The sequence below is a fragment of the Pan paniscus genome, chromosome 1 (genome assembly GCF_029289425.2).
Source record: "Pan paniscus chromosome 1, NHGRI_mPanPan1-v2.0_pri, whole genome shotgun sequence".
Classification (NCBI taxonomy): Eukaryota; Metazoa; Chordata; class Mammalia; order Primates; family Hominidae; genus Pan; species Pan paniscus.
Genome location: NC_073249.2, coordinates 218,035,248 through 218,059,204, shown reverse-complemented (window position 1 = coordinate 218,059,204; position 23,957 = coordinate 218,035,248). Strand labels below are relative to the sequence as shown.

Genomic DNA, 23,957 nt, shown 5'->3' with positions numbered 1-23,957 from the left:
GTTTTCTTATCTGTTATATGTGGTTAATTATTTGCATTTTCTGGGTATATTGGTGAGTATATGCGTATTTCCTGTTCTAGTCTGGAAGAAGTGTTTTCTCTCCTTAAAAACATTGAGGGAGTGAGCTAGGGGTGTGCTGGTAAGCCTGCTCTGGGAAGTGGGGTGGGGGAGTCAGCATTTGCTGGTTTTCCATGGTGTGACTGTTTCCTCTGTTGCCCAATTTAAGGTGCCAGGGGAATCTGGTTATAAAATTCTGCAATATTTAGCACTTGACTGTCATCAACCATGCAAGGTGGCTCCAAATACCACTGGAATGAGCTTATCATAAACAATTTAAAAGAATAACAAAATCCAGGCCAGGTGCGGTGGCTCATCTCTGTAATCCCAACATTTTGAGGGGCTGAGGTGGGAGGAACGCTTGAGCCCAGGAGTTTGAGACCAGCCCTGGCAACATAACAAGTCCCTGTCTCTACAAAAAATACAAAAGCTGGGCGTGGTGGTGTGTGCCTGTAGTTCCAGCTACTTAGGAGGCTGAGGCAGGAAGATTGCTTGAGCCCTGGAGGTCGAGGATGCAGTGAGCTGTGATTGTGCCACTGCATTCCAGGCTGGGCGACAGAGTGAGACCCTGTCTCAAAAAGAAACAAGATTAACATAATCTAAAGAGAAGCTTGGTGGTCCTTGAATTCCATAGTGCCTGACTTGTGCCAGGGTAGCCAGGCTTTTAGGGTGAGATAGTTGCAGTCTGGGTGGAGGTGCCTGTTCCCTGGGATTTGCTGTGGCATTTTGCTTCAGGGAGATGCATGACCATGTACAATATAATTGCCTTTCCAGCTCCGGGAAGCAGTTTGTTCGCTATATAAACATGTTGATAAACGACACAACGTTTTTGCTCGATGAAAGTCTGGAGTCTCTGAAGCGAATCCATGAAGTGCAGGAAGAGATGAAGAACAAAGAACAGTGGGACCAGTTGCCCCGGGTGAGGACGTGGTCCAGAGGCTTGGACAGCTTTGCAGGCCATCTGCCTCCACACACGGGCAGAGCTGCTTTGGGGCTGCATTTGTGGGTCTGATGATATGCGATCTGACATGCTGGGATTTTCCTTCCATGAAATCATATTGCAGGGTTGGAATAGGAAAATTCTTAAATACCTTATCTGAAGCTAAGAAATGGGTTGAGAAGTCTTTGAAAATGTACACTGAAAACTTTCTCTGCCTTTTTAATTTTAAAGGGCTTTTTTGGAGATGAGCTTTTATTGTCTGAATATATTAATATTCATGAACATAATTAGGAAAGAAATCTCTAGAATTATGTCTGCTGGACAAGAATTTGATTTGTTCCTATGGGCTTCTCTAGGCAACTGTGTGAATCACTCAGGATCCTGGCGGGGTGTTTTTTCCCTTTCAGTTGATCTTGGGTTTTATATTCAGTTATTAATAGAAAAGAGGCCTGGCTTGCCAGGTTCCATGGAAAGCACGTGCTGTGCCAGTAGCAGTGCTCTTTCCTGACGTGCGTAGCAGCCACTGAGATACTTCCTTGGTCGCTTATGAGGCCCTTGACAGTTGCTGGTGACTTCTTAGATTGGCTTAGGTTTATTGATTCTGTTCTTGGAATTGTCAGGCTCAGAATCAGAACTGATTTCCATAAGGGGTTCTCATGTCAAAGTGGGGACTGCTTTTCCTTCACTTTTTCTTTTCTTTTTTTTTTGAGACAGAGTTTCACTCTTGTTGCCCATGCAGGAGTACAGTGGTGCGATCTCTTCTCACTGCAATCCCCGCTTCTCCGGTTGAAGCGATTTTCGCGCCTCAGCCTTCCGAATAGCTGGGATTACAGGCGCCTGCCACCACACCTGGCTAGTTTTTGTATTTTGTTTGTTTGTTTTTGAGACGGAGTCTTGCTCTTTCACCCATGCTGGAGTGCAGTGGCGCGATCTCAGCTCACTGCAATCTTTGCCTCCTGGGTACAAGTGATTCTCCTGCCTCAGCCTCCCAAGTAGTTGGGACTACAGGCACCTGCCACTACGCCTGGCTTATTTTTTGTATTTTTAGTAGAGATGGGGTTTCACCGTGTTAGCCAGGATGGTCTCGATCTCCTGACCTCGTGATCCGCCTTCCTCGGCCTCCCAAAGTGCTGGGATTACAGGCGTGAGCCATTGCGCCTGGACAATTTTTCTATTTTTAGTAGTGATGGGGTTTCACCATGTTGGCCAGGCCCGTCTTGGACTCCTGACCTCAGGTGATCCATCCGCCTCAGCCTCCCAAAGTGCTGGGACTACAGGCGTGAGTCACCGCGCCCAGGCTTTTTTTTTTTTTCTTTTCTTTTTTAATTTCAACTTTTATTTTAGATTCAGGGGATGGGGTACGTGTGCAGGTTTGTTACATGGGTATACCGTGATTCTGAGGCTTTATGATTCAACCTGTCACCCAGGGAGTGAGCATAATACCTAATAGGTAGTTTTTCAACCCTCACTCCTCCCTCACTCCCCTCCCTTGTAGTCCCCAGTGTCTGTTGTTCCCATCTCCGTCCATGTGTACCAATGTTTAGCTCCCATTTATACCTGCTTTTCTTCTTATGTATTAAAGTTCTACCCATTCTCTGAGTAAGGTCCTATCCAAATACTCCCTCACATTTGTCTTCGCCAATCAGCATAGCTGAAAATTCTCACCTTTCTCCTTACTTCTGTAACACCCACTTTATACCATTCACAGTGCTTGGTATGCCCAGCTTATATTTTATTTACTTATTTGTTTTTTATTATTATTAATAAATAAAGACAGAGTGTTGATCTGTCGCCTTGGCTGGAGTGCACTGGCAGGATCATAGCACACCACAGCCTCAACCTCCTGGGCTCAAGTGATCCTCCTGCCTCAGCCTTTGTAGATCCAAAGAGCTGGATCTACAAGCATGTACCACCACGCTTGGCTAATTAAAAAAAATTTTTTTATAGAGACAAGGTCTCACATGCTTGCTTCAGCAGCACGTATACTAACATTGGAACAATGCAGAGAAGATTACCATGGCCCCTGCTCGAGGATGACATGCAAATTCATAAAGCATTCCATCCTTTAAAAATAAATATTAGGCCGGGGGTGGTGGCTCACGCCTGTAATCCCAGCACTTTGGAAGGCCGAGGCGAGTGGATCACAATGTCAAGAGATCAAGAACATCCTGGCCAACATGGTGAGACCCCATCTCTACTAAAAATACAAAAATTAGCTGGGTGTGGTGGCACGCTGCTGTAGTCCCAGCTACTCGAGAGGCTGAGGCAGGATAATTGCTTGAACCCGGGAGGCGGAGGTTGCAGTGAGCCAAGATCGCACCACTGCACTCCAGCCTGGGCGACAGAGTGAGACTCCGTCTCAAATAAATAAATAAATATTAAAGAGAGAGAGTCTTGCTAGTTTTCCCAAGCTGGTCTTATATTTTATTTACTTACTATTTTTATTATTAAATTATTTTTTATTTTATTTTATTTTATTTTTTGAGACAGAGTCTCACTCTGTCACCCAGGCTGGAGTGCAGTGGCGCAATCTTGGTTCAATTTATGCCTGCTGGGATTACAGGCGTGCACCACCACGTCCGGCTAATTTTTGTATTTTTAGTAGAGATGGGCTTTTGCCACATTGGCCAGGCTGGTCTTGAACTCCTGGCCTCAAGCAATCCACCCACCTCAGCCTCCCAAAGTGCGGGGGTTACAGACATGAGCCACCATGCCCAGCCTTATTATTATTATTATTTTTTAATAGAAACAGAGTCTTGACCGGGCACAGGGGCTCATGCCTGTAATATCAGCACTTTGGGAGGCCGAGGCCGGCAGATCACCTGAGGCCAGGAGTTTGAGACCAGCCTGGCCAACATGGTGAAACCCAGTGTCTACTAAAAATACAAAATTTAGCCAGGCATGGTGGCAGGTGCCTGTAATCCCAGCTATTTGGAAGGCTGAGGTGGGAGAATCACTTGAACCCAGGAGGCAGAGGTTGCAGTGAGCTGATACCATGCCACTACATTTCACATTTCAGCCTGGGCAACAGAGCGAGACTCCGTCTCAGAAAAGAAAAAAAAAGAAAGAAAGAGTCTTGCTCTGTCACCCAGGCTGGAGTGCAATGGCAGATCTTAGCTCACTACAGCCTACAACCTCCTGGCCTCAAGCAGTCCTCCCACCTCAGCCTCCCAAAATGCTGGGATTATAGTTGTGAGCCACCATGGCTGGCCAGCGTATATTTTAGATGTTGGAATGCAGGTCTATAGCACATTCTCGTATTCATAGTCAGTACTTAATAGCATTTGTTTATGAGCCAACTGAACAAATAATATTGATTTTTCCTGTGTTAATGGATGAAAAAGGCCCAAATAATTCCCACAATTGCTATTTCAGAAATAATTTTTATTTGGCTTTGAAGTCACTTTCTACCTCCCACTGCCCTGGCTGTTCCTGCTCATCTCCCTGAAGTCTGAGCTTGGTGAGCTCCAGCACTCAGCCCTTAGGCTTCAATTTCTTTCCCACTCATGCTCTCTAGGTTAGTGTTTCTCAACGAGGGCACTAGTTGGAATTTTGAGCCTAGTGGAATTTGGTATAATAATAACTCATGATGAGAAACCATCCCATATATTGCAGGACATTTAGGATCTCTGTTTCCTGCCATTTAATGTCAGGGATGTACCCTCCTACCCCCAGCCTTCAGGCAATGAGAAACACTGCCACACATAACCTGATGTCCCCCGGTGAACATCACTGCTTGGTGAGCTCAGGTATTCCAAGGCGTTAAATACCTGTGTTCTAAAGACTCCAGAATATATCTCCCTGGCTCAGATCTGACTGCAGACTTGCAGACCAAGTATTTGTCTAATCAGTGTCTCAAACTCACTGTGTCCAAAACGGAACCCTTGATGTTGTCCACATCTCCTGCCTGAGTCTGCCCAATCTCAGTAAATGGCGCCTTCATTCTACCAGCTGCTCAGGCTCGATGCTTTGGAGTTGTTCTTGATTTCTCTGCGTTTCTCAGCAAATGCCTCTAGGCTCTGTCTTAAAATATATCCATTATCTGACCTCTTCTCAGCACCTCCAGACCGTTGGCATCTCTTACCTGGGTTATTGCAGTAGCCCACTGCTTGGTCTTCAACCTCCGCTCTTGAGCATGTCCATATCAGGGATGGTGTTAAACATCTCAGTCTGATCAACATCACCACTCAGCTCAGCCATTTTGGGCTTCCCTTCTCACTCAGAGCCAAATCCTGTGATGAGAGCAGCCTACAGCACGCAGGAGGACCTGGCCCCACAATGTGTTTCTGCTCTCAGCTTTGGACAGTCTCTTCTCCACTCACTCTACCCCAGCCAGGCTCACCTCCTGGCCCTTCCACTGACACGTGAGGGCCTTTACACCTGCTCTTCCCCCTACCTGGAATGCTCTTCCCTCAGATTTTCCTGACTCCTTCAGATATACCCTCCCTCAGGGATACCTTCCCTGACCACCCTTTCCAGAATAGCATTCCCTGACTCCTGACCCTGCTTCATTTTTCCTCATCACTGTCAGACTTACTGTGTGTCTGTCTGGGTATTTGTTTCTATGAAGCAGATCCTCCCTAACGGAATCTAAGCTGCATGAGAGCTGGGAGCCTTTTTATTCTATCTCCAGTGCCCAAAGGCTGTAGAAGGGCCTGTTGAGACACCCAGGTACACATTTAGGTAGTTCACACCTGGCTGTTCTTGTGTCTTTCCTGGCGCTGCCTTTCTTTCAGTAGGCTCATTCTTGACCAGGGAACGGCAGGCCCCCCAGTATCCCTGCAGAATCTCCATCAAGCACAGACTGGAGCACTTTCCCAGAGGGCACTCACCGGCCAGCTTCAGCTCTGCCAGCTGTGTTCCTTTCCCAACAAGAAAAGGCCTCTGAACAGATGTAAGAATTGAGGTTTTTCCTGATGGGTCTGTTTGACCCATTTCAGAGCCTGCAGTGCAGTACCTGATTGTATCCATGAGTCAAACAGCTCTTATTATCTCCTCCCCAGCCCATGGCAGAGTTGAAGGAGGAAAGTGCGCCAGAGGCAAGCGTGCTGACAGTTCTGTGGTGTGACAGCCTCACAGTGTGGAAAGACAAAATTTTAAAAGCTTAGTAGTCCACAGGCACTTGTAGAGGCAGAGAGGCAGACCCGATAGGCCTCAATACGGTGGCACACTGCATCTCATAGTTTTAAAATAATGAAGACTGGCTGAGCACGGTGGCTTACACTTGTAATCCCAGCCCTTTGGGAGGCCTAGGTGGGCAGATCAGTTGAGGTCAGGAGTTTGAGACCAGCCTGATCAACATAGTGAAACCCCATCTCTACTAAAAATACAAAAATTAGGCCAGGCGCATTGGCTCACGCCTGTAATCCCAGCTCTTTGGGAGGTTGAGGTGGATGGATCACCTGAGGTCAGGAGTTCAAGACCAGCCTGGCCAACATGGCGAAACCCCAGTCTTTACCAAAAATACAAAAATTAGTCAAGCATGGTGGCACACACGTGTAATCCCAGCTACTCAGGAGGCTGAGGCAGGAGAATGGCTCGAACCCGGGAGGCAGAGATTGCAGTGAGCCAAGATCGCGCCACTGCACTCCAGCCTGGGCAACAGAGTGAGACCCTGTCTCAAAAAAAATAAATAAATCACACACATACACACACACACACACACACACACACAATTAGCTGGGCATGGTGGTCCACTCCTGTAATCCCAGCTACTTGGGAGGCTGAGACATGAGAATCACTTGAACCTGGGAGGCGGAGGTTACAGTGAGCCGAGATTGTGCCACTGCACTCTAGCCTGGGTGGCAGAGCAAGACTCCATCTAAAAAAAAAAATAACAATAATAATAGAGGGCCGGGCACGGTGGCTTACGCCTGTAATCCCAACACTTCGGGAGGCCAAGGCAGGCGGATCACCTGACGTCAGGAGTTCGAGACCAGCCTGACCAACATGGAGAAACCCCGTCTCTACTAAAAATACAGAATTAGCCGGGCATGGTGACACATGCCTGTAGTCCCAGCTACTCGGGATGCTGAGGCAGAAGAATCACTTGAACCTGGGAGGCGGAGGTTGCGGTGAGCCGAGATCGCGCCATTGCACTCCAGCCTGGGCAACAAGCGAAACTCCGTCTCAAAAAAAAATAATAATAATAATAATAATAATGACTAAGTAAAAGTTATTATTAAGGGAAATAAACTACCCTTTCTTAGTGCCATGATGTGTGTCAGATACTATGTTCGATTATCTTATTTCATCCTGAATAGAAGTTGATGGTGACTTTTTTTTTTTTTTTTTTGAGACGGAATCTCACTCTGTCACTAGGCTGGAGTACAGTGGCGCGATCTCAGCTCACTGCAGCCTCAGCCTTCTGGGTTCAAGCAGTTCTCCTGCCTCAGCCTCCCAAGTAGCTGGGACTACAGCCACGCACCACCACCCCCAGCTAATTTTTGTATTTTTAGTAGCGACGGGGTTTCACCATGTTGGCCAGGGTGGTCTCGATCTCGACCTCGTGATTCGCCCGCCTTGGCTTCGCAAAGTGCTGGGATTACACGCGTGAGCCACCACGCCCGGCAGATGGTGACTTCTTTTATCATTGAGGAAGCAGAGTTAAATAAGGCACCAACATCACCTGGCTGGAAGTCTCAAAGAGCTCCGATGCTGAAAGGATGAAACTTCAGTTATCTGGGACATGTGGCAGGCGGTTCTGTCATTCCCTAAGCATGTTGGGTTTATCACGCACTTTCCAGTTATGTGCTTGGCGCTTTGCTGAGCTGATGACCGGGACCGAGCCTTACTCAGCGTCTGTTCGATGTGTCCTAGGATCAGCAGCAGGCTCGTCAGTCTCAGCTTGCTCAGGATGAGCGTGTGTCCCGCTCTTACCTCGCCCTGGCCACCGAAACCGTGGACATGTTCCACATCCTCACGAAGCAGGTCCAGAAGCCCTTCCTCAGACCGGTGAGTAGAAACCCGGGGCTCTGTTTGGTGGTTTGGACTCCACATTCAGACTCTCTCACTTATAACTTTAGCAGTTGTTGAAGTCCTGGAAATTTTAGGATCACAGTCATCAATAAGTGAAATTCTGTGACTGATTTTGTTCCCAGTTATGCTAATTGATACCAGACTCTGTTGATGGACTGAAGAGCAGATGTCTGATGTCACCACATAGTCTACAGCCACTTCCAAATGCCTTACTGCACTTTGTGCTTAGACAGTACATTGGATTATTCATGTTGATGTCATGACATATTTTTACCATTATTGATTCCTATATTTTACTTATAGAAAAAGCATAAGGTGCCGGGTGCGGTGGCTCACGCCTGTAATCCCAGCACTTTGGGAGCCCAAGGCGGGCAGATCATGAGGTCAGGAGATGGAGACCATCCTGGCTAACACAGTGAAACCCCATCTCTACTAAAAGTACAAAAAATTAGCTGGGCGTGGTGGTGGGCGCCTGTAGTCCCAGCTACTCAGGAGGCTGAGGCAGGAGAATGGCGTGAACCCGGGAGGCAGAGCTGGCAGTGAGCCGAGATCACGCCACCGTACTCCAGCCTGGGCGACAGAGTGAGACTCCGTCTCAAAAAAAAAAAAAAAAAAGAAGAAGAAAAAGCATAAGGTAACAGCTGTTGACAATGGAAGGATATTAAGTAGAATAATTGAGACCGTGTAAAATCTTTGGCTCTCTTAGCTGTACCTTTGTTACACTCAGGAAGCCAAAGGTTAATGGGAGCCGGCCATCACTAGGGTTTATGGTGGATTGCAAATAGTCAGAATGTTTGTTCTCAACTAATAAGACCTGGTTCCTGTTTCTAAAATTGAAACTGAGCAGCATCACTGAAGATTTCTGCCCTGCTTCAGCCACCCCCACCACAAAGTTGAAAAGTTTTATGGTGTGGCCAGGACAAGGGTAGTGAGGAAGGCAAGACGGGGACCTAAGATTCAGTAGCCATTTGCCTATGTGGAGACATGTTTACTTTACAATGGAATATGACGTTACTGCATATTTCCCCTGATTTTCTGTATTTGCTCTTACCTTCGTTATGTGACTCTCTGTTATGTGACTCCTGTCATCAGCAGAGGCACTATTGCCACTCCCTGGCCTGAGGACAACTCTTTTCCACTCTTTTAACTTTCCACCTCATGGCTCTTCATAAACAGATTTCAGTGCAAGAGCCATGGAACACGAAACAAAACAGCTCGGACACTGGCCTCCCTTAAAAGTTTGCAAAGTGCAAGGCCATGGAGCATGAAACAAAACAGCTCACTGGCCAGACACTGGCCTCCCTTCAAGGTTTGCAGAATTCTGTGAAGGCCAGATAGTAAATAGTTGATTAATTCCTCTGTAACAAGGTCAACACCCACCTATTTTGTACACTTGTTGGGAAGACTAAGCGAAAACACACATAGAAGTACCTGGCATAAGGCCAAGCACGGTGGCTCATGCCTGTAATCCCAGCACTTTGAGAGGCCAAGAAGGGTGGATCACCTGAGGTCAGGAGTTCCAGACCAGCCTGGCCAACATGGCAAAACCCCGTCTCTACTAAAAATACAAAAATTAGCCAGGCGTGGTAGTGCATGCCTGTAATCCCAGCTACTTGGGAAGCTGTGGCAGGAGAATCACTTGAACCCAAGAGGCAGAGGTCGCAGTGAGCCGAGATCACGCCACTCCAACCTGGGTAACAGAGCAAGACTCTTCTCAAAAATAAATAAATAAATTTATTTTAAGGCCTGCTCATAGACCTGAGCCATCTGTACACTGTAGCCCTGTTCTTTTGGCCCCAGCCTGTGCCTGTGCCTGCTGTGATGTTTTCATTTCCTTTGCTACACTATTTACTATCTGGCCTTTGCAGACAAAGTGTAAAGGCATTTCATTTTGCAAACCTTTAAGGTTTGCATTTTCACCTTCTTTACTGACTAGCTCAGATCTCTCCTACTTCAAACAGAATGACCAACTCTGTCCTGTTATGACTCTTTTATTTCACAGCTTCTCAACAGTGAAATACAGGAGTACTCTGTGCAAAAGCAAATTCTTGAAAAGCTAAGTATATGTTGAATTTGTATAAATCCAGTTATTACATTTCATGAAAACCTTGTGACTTAAAGGAATGCTTTCGTGACTCCCTTTTATGGCCAGTGTTTAATGCTCTCTAAGCCACATCTTCCTGTTTCAGGTTTGCTTAAAACCACGTATGCCCAACCGTAGTGGGTACTGAGTCACCTTGTGAGATTACAGCATAGATTATTACTATTTTCCAGGTGTTTCATTTAAGTTTACTCTGTCTCATTGACTAGATTTAAAACTATTCAAGGCATAACTTTTATCTTCTTTCCTTGCATTACTTTGTTATTTGTATCTGATAAGTACATAAGAATGACACAGACTGAACTGCCAGGGGCTTTTAACATTTATGGGGAAAAAAGTTTATGAAATATTGGCTGGAAGAGCTGACTCAAAACTTTTTTGGCTCAGATAATGGTAAGATTTGTATAATTTTCTCTCTTTTACTTGTTTCTCAATGAATTTGGAGTGATACTTTTTTTAATTAAAAGCATAAATGTAAAGAAAAGTTTGGCTTCTTTTGGTATTTATAAATAAATATTTCATCAGCCTGCAACATTCCATTAAGTATTAGAATTATCACATCAGAAATGGGGAGTAAAGTTGGAATATAATGTTGTCTTTCTTCAGCTTATGATACACAGCACCTGTAAGGATTCTTTGAAGATTAATCCAACCAATTCCTGTTCCTCCACTGAAATGGGAGTTTTTGGTCCTTTTCACTTGTCTCAACAGCATGAATTGTCCTATTATCCTGTGATTTCCTAGGAACTTGGACCCCGATTGGCTGCAATGCTGAACTTTAATCTTCAGCAACTTTGTGGCCCCAAGTGCCGTGACCTGAAAGTTGAAAACCCTGAGAAATACGGCTTTGAACCAAAGAAGCTGTTGGACCAACTGACGGATATTTACTTACAGCTGGACTGTGCTCGGTTCGCGAAAGCCATTGCTGACGACCAGGTCAGTGAGTTGAGTTGGTCTCTCCGTGAGTTTACTGGCAGATTTGGAGATAATAACCACAGTGGCCAGGGAACTTGTCTGGTGTAAATGAAGATGAGTGGGTTGTTTTCCTTTGAGTGTGAAGAGCAGATTTGGGCTGGGCGCGGTGGCTCAGGCCTGTAATCCCAACATTCTGGGAGGCCAAGGCAGGGGGATTGCTTGAGGCCAGACTGCAGTGAGCCATGATTGCACCACCACACTCCAGAATGGGTGAGAGAGTGAGATCCTGTCTCAGAAACGTGGTGGCTCACGCCTGTAATCCCAACACTTTGGGAGGTCGAGGCGGGCAGATCAAGAGGTCAGGAGTTTGAGACCAGCCTGGCCAACACGGTGAAACCCCATCTCTACTAAAGATACAAAAAATTACCTCAGTGTGGTGGTGCACGCCTGTAATCACAGCTACTCGGGAGGCTGAGGCAGGAGAATCGCTTGAACCCAGGAGGCGGAGGTTTCAGTGAGCCGAGATTGTGCCACTGCATTCCAGCCTGGGCAACAGGGTGAGACTGTCTCAAAATAAATAAGTAAGTAAGTAAGTAAGTAAAAAACAAAAGTAAAGAGCAGGTTTGGCGCTCTGAGCCCTCTCCAGTTGAGTTCTTACCCCATCTTTTTAAGGGCCTTCTTGACAAATCCATTACATTTCTGAAAAGAGCCTGGTTTCTCAAGGGATCAGAATCTTCTTCCCTAGTCTCCTGCTAGAGTGCTGTTATTTTTGGGGTTGTCCAGATTAAAAACCTTGTGTGGTTTTCTTTACATTCTTCCCTCTCCTTTATTCCGTGGGTCTCCTGTGAGCAGATCTGTCTATGTGTGCTTCATTTCCACAGCCACCGATTTAGGCTAAGCTGTCCCTGCGTGATCTTCTAGTCATCCCATAAAGGGCTGGCCCCCTCCATGGTCCGTTCTGCCTCATTTTCAACGTCCTCACAGCTAATGTTTATTAACTGTACACCTCATTTCACCCACTTTTCATATCTCCACCCATTTAGTCCTCACAAAATCCTTTGAGGTAGGTTCTGTAAAGTCTTTGTTTTAAAGTGAGGAAAGAGGCACAGAGAGGTTAAATAGCTTGCTCGAGGTCACAGAGTTAGTGTGGGACAGAGGCATGATCGATGTCCAGGCAGCCTGGCCTTGAACCCATATCCTCAGTCTCTCTGCTGTCCACTTAAAATGCCCACAAAGAACCATGCTTGTTTCTGTGTCTCTGTCTTTGTTCACACTACTTATCCAAATACTATTCATGGCTCAAGTTAATCATCAGTAGGCATTCTAGAAGGTTCTTTACCCATATCTCATCCAAAGGAGTAATATTACAATAGAAGCATTGTAGGTACTTTTTTTTAATGACAGCTTTATTGAGCTATAACTCACATATGTAGGTGCTTTCTGATGTAGCAGGGGAAGTGGTCTTAACAAAGGATTTGCAGTGAAAAAAATACGTAGTCATGTGCTGTTTCTGTCAATGCTGGACCACAAAGACCATGTGGCCCCATCATATTATAATACCGTATTTTCACTGTACCTTTTCTATGTTTAGAATACTCACCATTGTGTTACAACTGCCGACAGGATTCAGTACAGTCCCACACTGTACAGTTTTGTAGCCTAGGAGCAATAGGCTATACCGTAGAGCCTCGACGTGGTGTAGGCCACGCCATCTAGGTTTGTGTAAGTAAATTCTATGATGTTTACACAGCAACGAAATTGCCTAACAGACATTTCTCAGAGCAACACATGACTGTGTGTCTAAAGCAGTTTTATCATACAAAGTAGTGGCTCGTAAGAGGGTTAGGAAATTTTAGTTACTTGTAGGAGATGTTAAAATATATACTGCTGGCCGAGCGCAGTGGCTCACGCCTGTAATCCCAGCACTTTGGGAGGCCGAGGCGGGTGGATCACAAGGTCAGGAGATCACGACCATCCTGGCTAACACGGTGAAACCCTGTCTCTACTAAAAAAATACAAAAAAATTAGCCGGGCGTGGTGGCGGGCGCCTGTAGTCCCAGCTACTCGGGAGGCTGAGGCAGGAGAATGGCGTGAACCCAGGAGGCAGAGCTTGCAGTGAGCGGAGATCGAGCCACTGCACTCCAGCCTGGGCGACAGAGCAAGACTGTCTCAAAAAAAAAAAAAAAAAAAATTATATATATGTATACACACACACACACACACACACACACACACACACACACACACACTGCTTTACTAGCCCCCGACTATATAATACTGCACTGATTTAGAAACAGAAAGCAAGTCATAGCCTGCAGTGAGGGAAAGAAAAGGGAAGCACTCACCCATTGAGGTGGGGTCCACACCTGACTGTAGCTGGCGTCTCCAGCCCAGCCAGAGGTCGGTGTGGAAAGCCCCGGGGCTCTTCCATCGTTGCCGTAGAGAGACTTGGAAGAGCTGTTTAGTGTGCGCCCTCTCCAGGGTGCTTGTGCTGTGGCTGCCACATCACAGGCGCTTAACGTAACACACAGGTTTCGGTGTGGGTGGGCACAGCACTCCCAGTGAGGTGATGCAAAGCAACTGGGTGACAAAGGAATGCTTTGAGCGGCCTTTGTTTGGTGACCAACCACACATTGCATTGCCTGGTCATGCCTTAGATTATGGTGGTGGCCTCTGGTGGCACCTGGCTTGGGTCGTAGACAGCAGTTTCTGGCACAGTGACACACGGGGCTCCTTGAATGTCTAAATAGTCCTGTTCTTCCAGAGCAGTGAAACAAACACACATGTGCCAGTGACACATGGAGAGAAAAGCATATTTTAAGAAGTGTTGGGGCTGGGCGCAGTGGCTGACACCTGTAATCCCAGCACTTTGGGAGGCCAAGGTGGGTGGATCATGAGGTCAGGAGTTCAAGACCAGCCTGGCCAAGATGATGAAACCCCATCTCTACTAAAAATACAAAAATTAGCCGGGCACAGTGGAAGGCGGCTGTAATTCCAGCTACTCGGAGGCTGAGGCAGGAGAATAGCTTGAACCTGGGAGGCAGAGGTTGCAGTGAGCTGAGATCGCACCGCTGCATTCCAGCCTGGGTGACAGAGCAAGACTCCATATAAAAAAAAAAAAAGAAGAAGTATTGGGCTGGGTGCGGTGGCTCACACCTGTAATCCCAGCACTTTGGGGAGCCGAGGTGGGCAGATCACCTGAGGTCAGGAGTTTGAGACCAGCCTGGCTAACATGGTGAAACCCTGTTTCTACTAAAAATACAAAAAATTAGCCAGGCATGGTGGTGTGCGCCTGTAATCCCAGCTACTCGGGAGGCTGAGGCAGGAGAATCGCTTGAACCCGGGAGGTGGAGGTTGCAGTGAGCCGAGATCGTGCCATTGCACTCCAGCTTGGGCAACAAGAGCGAAACTCCGTCTCAAAAAAAAAAAAAAAAAAAAAAGTGTTTTTGCTTCCGTTCACAGTGTGGTGTGTGTGCTGATTGTTGGGTATTTTCTATTTATATTGGCCATAAGCTGATTAGGGGCCTGCTTACTTGATTGTTTTAGAAGAGAGCTTTGGTGGGGCAGGGGGCGGTAAGTGCAGAAGGATAGACGATTGGCAAGCACTGGGGAAGAGGTTGTAAAATTGCATTTTCTTCTTTGGAAGCAGCAGTATCTTAGTTTGCTTTGGTATGTCTTAGTTTGGTTTGGTATGTCTTGTTTTCTGGGAAAGACAAAGGAAGAAGAAAATGACAGCTTTGCAGGTAAAGAAACTGAGAGGCTTCTCTCCCTCTATACCAAGAGTAGGCTGAAGACCCATGTCCAGAAGGCTGACAGAAAGGTGCCTGGGTGAAGAGCCACTGAGCTTGATGCTCAGGAATCTGAGGGCAGAGCTCCATGCCAGAGAAGTGGGATACCACATTGGTCCTGGGAGCCAAGAGGACCAGGATAGGGAGATGTTAAAGTGGCCTAGACTGTGTCTTTATGGGCAGACGCCAGTTCCATGGACAGACTGCATATCTGTCGTCCATGAAGCATTGTCTGTTAACACCATTTTCCATTAAAAAAGAAAAAAAATTCAGCATCTACTTAGAAAATAAAAAAAAAATAGCCGGGTGCAGTGGCTCACGCCTGTAATCCCAGCACTTTGGGAGGCCGAGGCGGGCGGATCACAAGGTCAGGAGATCGAGACCATCCTGGCTAACACGGTGAAACCCCATCTCTACTAAAAATACAAAAAATTAGCCGGGTGTGGTGGCGGGCGCCCGTAGACCCAGCTACTCGGGAGGCTGAGGCAGGAGAATGGCGTGAACCTGGGAGGTGGAGCTTGCAGTGAGCCGAGATCGCGCCACTGCACTCCAGCCTGGGCGACAGAGCGAGACTCCGTCTCAAAAAAATAAATAAATAAATAAAAAAGAAAATAAAAAAAATAAAAATCCCATCAAAGTCACACTTCCCCCATGCAGTCAGTCTTTCCTAAGTAATTGCTCCCTCCTCTAACCTACCAGAATATGAGTCTGCATCTCACAAATTTAATGCTTCATTTTCTTGTTATTTTTTTCTTCTTTATTGAGGTAAAATTAATATATAACGTAAAAGTAACCATTTAAAAGTGTACCATTTTGTGGCATGTAGTACAGTCACAGCGTTGCACAGCCACCACCTCTACCTAGTTCCACTACATGTATCTCCCCAAAAGGAAAACCCTTAAAGCAGTCACTGTCTAGACCCCCTTGCCCCAGCCCCTGGCAACCACAAATCTGCTTTCTGTCTCTCTTTTCCTATTTTTGGATTTACCTATTCACCTCTCCGGGATATTTCATATAAACGGACTTATACAGTGTGTAACCTTTTATGTCTGGCTTCCTTCACTTAGCATCATGTTTCAAGGTTCATTTGTGTTGTAGAATGTATCAGTATTTCATTCCTTTTTTTTTTTTTTTTTTTTTTTTTTTTGAGACGGAGTCTCGCTCTGTCGCCCAGGCTGGAGTGCAGTGGCGCGATCTCGGCTCACTGCAAGCTCTGCCTCCCGGGTTCACGCCATTCTCCTGCCTCAGCCTCCCGAGTAGCTGGGACTACAGGCGCCCGCTACCACGCCCGGCTAATTTTTTGTATTTTTTAGTAGAGACGGGGTTTCACCGTGTTAGCCAGGATGGTCTCGATCTCCTGACCTCGTGATCCGCCCGCCTCGGCCTCCCAAAGTGCTGGGATTACAGGCGTGAGCCACCGCGCCCGGCCTTTCATTCCTTTTTAAGGCTGAATAATATTTCATCGTATGGATATACCACCATTTGTTTATCCTCATCCATTGATAGACATTTGGGTTGTCTCCAGCCTTTGGCTCTTGCAAATAGTGCTGCTATGAACATTTGTGTAAAAGTATTTAAACACCTGTTTTCAGTTATTTTGGGTCTACACTTGGGAGTGGGATTGTTGGTCATGTGGTAATTCCATGTTTAACTTTTTGAGGGATGCCAGAATGTTTTCTACAGCTGCCGCCCATTTGACATTCCCACTGGCAATGTATAGGGTTTAAGTTTCCATTCTTTTTCATTTTTTTTCCTTGGTTTAGTTTATATTCTTTCCATCATGAAGTTTAAATTAAACATGTTAATTTGTTTTTGTTTCTTAAATACTCATCCTAGTGGGAGTGACGTGGTATTTCATTGTGGTTTTGATTTGTATTTCCCTAATGTCAAATACCATTGGAGACCTTTTCATGTGCTTCCTGGCCATTTTTATATTTTCTTGGGAGCAATGTCTATTCATGTTCTTTGCCCATTTTTTAATTGAGTTGTTTGTGTTTTTGTTGTTGAGTTGGAAGAGTTCTTTTTTTCTTTTTCTTTTTTTTTTTTTTTTTGAGACGGAGTCTCCCTCTGTTGCCCAGGCTGGAGTGCAGTGGTGCGATCTCAGCTCACTGCAACCTCCACCTCCCAGATTCAAGCAATTCTCTTGCCTCAGCCTCCCAAATAGCTGGGACTACAGGCATGCACCATCACGCCTGGCTAATTTTTTTTGTATTTTTAGTAGAGACGGGGTTTCACCATGTTAGCCAGGATGGTCTCGATCTCCTGACCTCATGATCTGCCTGCCTCGGCCTCCCAAAGTGCTGGGATTACAGGCGTGAGCCACCGCGCCCAACCAGAAGAGTTCTTTATGTATTCTGGATGCTAGGTGATATCAGATGATACATGTATCATTGGATATATGATTTGCAGATATTCTTGTGTTAGTCCATTGCATCACTATACAGAAATACCCAAGGCTAGGTACTTTATGAAGAAAAGAGGTTTAGGCCGAGCACAGTGGCTCACGCCTGTAATCCCACCACTTTGGGAGGCCAAGGTGGGCAGATCACTTGAGGTCAGGAGATCGAGACCAGCCTGGCCAACATGGCAAAACCCTGTCTCTACTAAAAATACAAAAAAAATTAGCCAGCCGTGGTGGCGCACACTTGAAATCCCAGCTACTCAGGAGGTGGAGGCTTCAGTGAGCCGAGAACGTGCCTCTGCACTCCAGCCTGGGTGACAAAGCGAGACTCCGTCTCAAAAATTAAAATTAAAATTAACTGGGCGTAGTGGCATGCACCTGTAGTCCCAGCTACTTGGGTGGCTAAGGTGAGAGGATTGCTGGAGCCCAGGAGTTTGAGGCTGCAGTGAGCCATGATTGCACCACTGCACTCCAGCCTGAGTGACAGAATGAGACTCTGTCTCAAAATATATATATATATTTATAGTAAAACATATATGGCAAAAACACTGGCCACTTGTTTTGCGATGGTGATACAAATACAAATATATATCATCACTAAGCAAGTGGCCAGTGTTTTTGCCATATATGTTTTACTATAAATACAAACTACAGCATACTTTACTGTTTGGCATGGCAGTGATTTTTATGAATTAGGCACCTGTGAGGTAGATGTTACTCTGCCCATTTTACACTCAAAGAACCTGGGCTCAGGAGGGTTCAGATTTGCCTACGACTGCACAGCTGGTAGGTGGTAGAGCCAGAATTCAAGTTCAGATTTGTCTGGGTCCACGGTGGGCGCCTGACCTCCACTCCACATCTTCCCTTCCTGGGGACATAAATCGTGTCTGTTCCCAGGCCTATTCATCAGTTCACCAGGGTGGTCTAACGTCCATGGAGCCCCTGACATGTGCTAGTGCTGAACTAAATGAGCTTGAAGAAGCTTGAAAGTGAACAGGAGAAGGCTCCTCCAGAGTATGAACAATAGTGGATTGTTTTTACCATGCTTACCTTTGTGGAAGAGAGCTGAAATTTTCACCTCTTCTTTCTTATAGGCTGCCAGGGCACAGTGCCCCCCAAGGACTGAAATAGACTAGATTTCCTTCTCTTTTTAATGTTTAAACTTTAAAAGAAATGCGTGCTAGCTGTAAAAATTCAAAAAAAAGCCCGTCTGCCTCAGTCCTGCAGCCCTCTCCAGAGGGAGTGACCTCGTACAGTTTGGCACATATTATTCCAGTCTTTATCCATTTGTAAGCATAAAAAGTGCATACTTTTATGTGGCTATAAATGCATAAAGACAGATATATAAAATATATGAGTGTATATATAATTTTAGGGCTTTTTTAGTGGGGGAAAATCCACAAATGGATAATACTTTGGATATTTTCTGCAACTCGCTTTTTTCCACCTGACGTACATTTACATCTCACATTGCCATTCCTCCTTTGCAGAGATCCTACAGTAAGGAATTGTTTGAAGAAGTTATTTCAAAGATGCGGAAGGCAGGGATCAAATCCACAATAGCGATAGAAAAATTTAAGCTGCTCGCCGAGAAAGTGGAGGAGATAGTGGCCAAGAACGCACGCGCAGAAATCGACTACAGTGACGCTCCTGATGAGTTCAGAGGCAAGTGGACTCGTCGTTTTCATGCTGATTTCTTTTGAGTTAACTGGAAATGGATAACATTACAAGAGGACGCCCTGTGCTATTAATTTTTAATGGTGTGCTAGAGCCGCTTTTTGAGACAATTTGTCTTAAATTACATTTGCCTATTTTTAGCTCATATTGTAAATTGAGAGGAAGAAACATCCTTAGCTTAGCCTGACTTAAAGCCAGATAACAACCCTGAAGATTCTAAGGGCAGGGCTGCCTTTGCAAGTGGGGATTCACATTTTCAAAGAATTCCCAGAAGTCCTAAGACAAAGAATTCCAGCCTGCCGTCCTCGCCACGGAGCCTGTGGGGCCTGCTGCTGGGTCTGTCCCAGGCTCTTTCTTCTCTGTTCCCTCCCCCCAGCAGTAGCTGACAAAGAAGCGCCTTCCCCTTACAAAAGGCAATGTATATGCCTTTATTGAAGGCTGATTTCCTTCTAAACCTGGGGGCCTCACAGGGGCCCTTTGATTGCTGTTCCTTTGGATAGATTTTTCGCCGGTAGAACGGGTTTTGTTTTCTTTTTCAGTCGTGGGCTCTCAGTAGATTAGAGTTTGCTTTGCTTTGTCCCCGCAGACCCTCTGATGGACACCCTCATGACAGACCCCGTGCGGCTGCCCTCTGGCACCATCATGGACCGCTCCATCATCCTGCGGCACCTGCTCAACTCCCCCACGGACCCCTTCAACCGGCAGACGCTGACAGAGAGCATGCTGGAACCAGGTAGAGGAGGGTGCAGTTTGAGGTGCAGCGCTGGCGTCAGTACCAAGAGATAAAGCCCAAGTCACATATTGGAGATGAAGCAGAAGGGAAATTTATCAAATGCAGAAACTACCTACTTTATGACACTCTGTAGCAAAGACCCAAAACACTCTTGGCCCTTTTTCCCTGCAGACATCCAGTCCCTCCCTCTCATGTCCCAGTCCTTCTGGAGTCTTCGGCTCAATGAGGGAAAGAATGGCCTTTTCTTCCCATTTATACAGAGCGACAAGCATCCTCTCTCAGGAAGAGCCCTCCCATCTGGGGCATTAATCCTCCTTTTTTTCTTTTCTCAGTGCCAGAACTGAAAGAGCAGATTCAGGCGTGGATGAGAGAGAAACAGAACAGCGATCACTAAACCGTTCCGCCGCCCACCCTCTGCTAGACACAGCCAAGGCCAACGAGGCAAGCAGAAGCAGCGGCCGCAGTGAAGCTGCCGTTCATGTGTTGGAGGCCAAATGTGGCAAACCACCCCAGGCCCACCCAGAGCGAGCAAACGCTGAGACCTGAAAGGACATGGATGAGAAGAGGAGCCCGCTTCCTGTACATATATTTAAGTGACAAACACGGTCAAAAGCTTAAGGGACAGGTTTTATGGTTGCTTGTGTAATAAAGCACGTCCTTCGTATGTCACAGTTTGGGGCAACGGAAGTCTTTTAGTGATGGCTAATGGGTCTGGGCAGCATCCCTTCATGAATTTTTTTTAAATCCAATATCCGTTGATTTGATTGTGATTAGAGAACCTTGGACATTTTGCTGCTAAAGAATCTTTTTTCCCCTCTCCCCCTTCCTGACCCTACTTGCACTGCTGTGGATTTTTTTAAGAGAAGCAAAAACAAAAGTAAACTCCTTTCCCTGGCCCTCCAAACATATATTCTGTGAGATAACTGTGCCTGCTACCAAGTGTTAATCCTGGGATCGTATTTTTATATCATATTCACATATTTGTTTTTTTAATTGGTGTTAGATGACATGATTAATAAAAAAGGCAAGATATTTTCAGAATTTGAATTTCAGTTTTTTTTTCTTTTGAAATGTCCCTTTAAGATTTTTTTATTCTAAACAAAATAAAGAAAATCCTGCTGCTCTGGTCCTTGTGATAAGCCTCTATTCGGCATCTGAGGAGCAGCTGCAGCAAAATCTAGGGGTGTAAGTGTATCAGGACTTATGTGACTTATCATATTTTGGGGAGATGAGGGTTGGGTTTTTTTTTTTAATGCTACGTGACAGTTCGAAACCTTCACAGTTATCCTCTGGGGGTAAATCAATTCTTCAACCCTTGGGTGTGTGAGTTTGAGGCAGGGTCATTTGTATGATGTGTTTGGCCTTACCAAAGCAAAAGAGGGTGCAAGAATGTGGGAGTATGTCTGCCGGTTTCAACACACACAGACAAACACAGCCACACGCGCACACAAGTATAAGACTTTTTGTATTACTGCTCCCTACTTAACATACTTGAATTCTTGAATTTCCTTTGGGGTAAAAAAAAAAAAAAGGATTTGAAACCATAAAGTGTTCTGAAGAAATTAAGTCTATAAAAAACATACTTTCTTTTTTCTTTTCCTTTTTTCCCCTCCACAGACAATGTCCTCTGTTGAATTCCTAACGCAAACTACAATAAATGGTGATACACATTCAGAAGAAATCTTCTTTGAGTCTCTTCTCTTTTGTGGAAAAAAAAAAGGGCAGGGTGGGTGGGTAAACAAGAGCCAAGTGAGTTTGCATGTGGTGAATGATCTTTCCTGGATCCAGTTAGGAGCTGCTATTTTTAAAAGAAAACTTTCTTATTCATGTCAGTCTCGACATTTGGTTCTCATTTCACTGTTTGCTGATTTGAGGGGGTAAGCTTTGTCATATTCAGTCTTCTGCCTTTCTTGAGTTTCTTCTGCTTTATCTCAAGTATCTTCCCTGACCTTCAAGATTCTTCCTCAGGCCGGGCCCGGTGGCTCACGCCTGTAATCCCAGCACTTTGGGAGGCTGAGGCGGGTGGATCACCTGACGTCAGGAATTCGAGACCAGCCTGGCCAGCATGGTGAAACCCCATCTCTACTAAAAATACAAAAAATTAGCCGGGCATAGTGGCAGCGCCTGTAGTCCCAGCTACTCGGGAGGCTGAGACAGGAGAATTGCTTGAACCTGGGAGGTGGAGGTTGCAGTGAGCCGAGATGACGTCATCACACTCCAGCCTGGGTGACAGCGAGACTCCGTCTCAAAAAAGAAAAAATATATATTTATATATATTTACATATATATTTATTTATATATATATTTACATATATTTATTTATATATATTTTTATATATTTACATATATATTTATTTATATATATTTTTATATATATATAAAATGGCCAGGCGTGGTGGCTCACGCCTGTAATCCCAGCACTTTGGGAGGCCAAGGCAGGTGTATCGTCTGAGGTCAGGAGTTCTAGACCAGCCTGGCCAACATGGTGGAACCCCATCTCAACTGAAAATACAAAAATTAGCTGGGCGTGATGGTGGGTGCCTATAATCCCAGCTACTCGGGGGGCCGAGGCAGGAGAATTGCTTGAACCCAGGAGGTGGAGGTTGCAGTGAGCTGAGATTGCGCCATCGCACTCCAGCCTAGGGGACAAGAGTGAGACTTCGTCTCAAAAAATAGATAGATAGATAGATAGATACAATAAATAAGGAAAAAGTTCATGATAGCAAAAATTTTAGGCAATATAAACAAAAAGAAAAAAAAATCCATATTCTCACCATGCAGAAGATTCTGTTTAATTGGGTTTACTTTTTACTAAACTTACATATCTAAGCTTAGTGCCTCTAGAATTAGGATACTGACTGGCATCTTGCCTAATTTTGTTTGTGTGGTTATCTGACCAGTGTGTACTGCTTGTCTCCTCTCCATCCCAGATTCCAAACTCTTATTTTAATCCTCCAGTTGTCCCCGTGAATGTAATAAAATGCTGCTTTATACCGCCATATGCACTTGTCGTTTTGAATAATTCAGAGGTTTCAAGGACCTGCCGGATAGGACAGAGACACAGTCAGTCTCCTGCCTGTACTATCTATAGGGGGAAGATGGTTTGGGTTTCCATTTTTAGAGTCTCAAGAGTTGCTGTTTTGTGTTTGTCTGCAGTCTCTTAATTGTGGATATTGAAATAAATCCCAAAATATATTAAAAGTAGGTCTTGGCTAAAAGGAAGATTGTCAAATAAGAGAATCAGATTGGCAGAAGAGAAATGATCCTTGAGAGAAAGATGATTAAAATCTGCCTTGTGTTGTGACTCAGTGTTGTGTAGATTTTAAAAAGATATTGATTGAATATCTTTTGAAAAAAAAGCTGAGCACACCGTTCACTTTTTGTAACCTCTGGGTTTGGTACATCGAGTAGTGAATTTCACAGCAATTTGATTGGAGTGCTAAAGTGACATGAATAGGCCTCATTTGAGTAGGTACTTTTTTTGTTTTTTGGTTTTTTTCAGACGGAGTCTCGCTCCGTCACCCAGGCTGGAGTGCAGTGGCGCAATTTTGGCTCATTGCAACCTCCACCTTCCAGGTTCAAGTGATTCTCCTGCCTTAGCCTCCCGAGTAGCTGGGACTAGAGCACATGCCACCATGTCCAGCTAATTTTTTTTTTTTTTTTTTTTTTTTTTTTTTTTTTAGTAGAGATGGGGTTTCACCATGTTGGCCAGGCTGGTCTTGAACTCCAGACCTCAAGTGATCCACCTGCCTCAGCCTCCCGAAGTGCTGGGATTACAGGCGTGAGCCACCACACCAGGCCTCAAGGTACGTTTTTGATTGAAGGAGACACAGTAGCCTATGAGCTTGATGCTGGTGTCAGATAGTGTTGGTGAAGAAAGTCATTCTGAATTGGTGATGATCATTTGCATTTCATGAGCATATTCTATGTGCAAGCCACTCTTTTTTTTTTTTTTTTTTTGAGACGGAGTCTCGCTCTGTCGCCCGGGCTGGAGTGCAGTGGCGCGATCTCGGCTCACTGCAAGCTCCGCCTCCCGGGTTCAGCCATTCTCCTGCCTCAGCCTCCCGAGTAGCTGGGACTACAGGCGCCCACCACCACGCCCGGCTAATTTTTTGTATTTTTAGTAGAGACGGGGTTTCACCGTGTTAGCCAGGATGGTCTTGATCTCCTGACCTCGTGATCCGCCTGCCTCGGCCTCCCAAAGTGCTGGGATTACAGGCGTGAGCCACCGCGCCCGGCCAAGCCACTCTTACATGTATTATTATTATTTTTGAGACAGAGTCTTGCTCTGTCGCCCAGGCTGGAGTGCAGTGGCGCGATCTCGGCTCACTGCAAGCTCCGCCTCCCAGGTTCACGCCATTCTCCTG

General features: G+C 45.6%; 1 protein-coding gene and 1 non-coding gene across 4 annotated transcripts in view; both read left to right on the top strand.

Annotated features, from left to right (window-relative positions):
• Positions 1-21,271, top strand: part of UBE4B (ubiquitination factor E4B) — a 147,886-nt gene extending 126,615 nt beyond the window's left edge. For 2 of the 3 annotated variants that reach the window (XM_003822106.6, XM_008975635.6), the window contains 6 exons: positions 832-976; positions 7,817-7,951; positions 10,821-11,012; positions 18,671-18,845; positions 19,444-19,590; positions 19,923-21,271. In XM_003822106.6, coding sequence (XP_003822154.1) covers positions 832-976; positions 7,817-7,951; positions 10,821-11,012; positions 18,671-18,845; positions 19,444-19,590; positions 19,923-19,984 — 856 coding nt within the window. In that variant the 3' untranslated portion in view covers positions 19,985-21,271. Of the gene's footprint in view, positions 1-831; positions 977-7,816; positions 7,952-9,977; positions 11,013-18,670; positions 18,846-19,443; positions 19,591-19,922 lie in introns of those variants that run through there. The other variant, XM_063594812.1, reaches the window with a different exon arrangement.
• LOC112438318 (U6 spliceosomal RNA) lies at positions 2,963-3,065 on the top strand. Its single transcript, XR_003026772.1, has one exon. It is a non-coding gene; the product is annotated as a U6 spliceosomal RNA (small nuclear RNA).
• Positions 21,272-23,957: the final 2,686 nt, after the last annotated feature.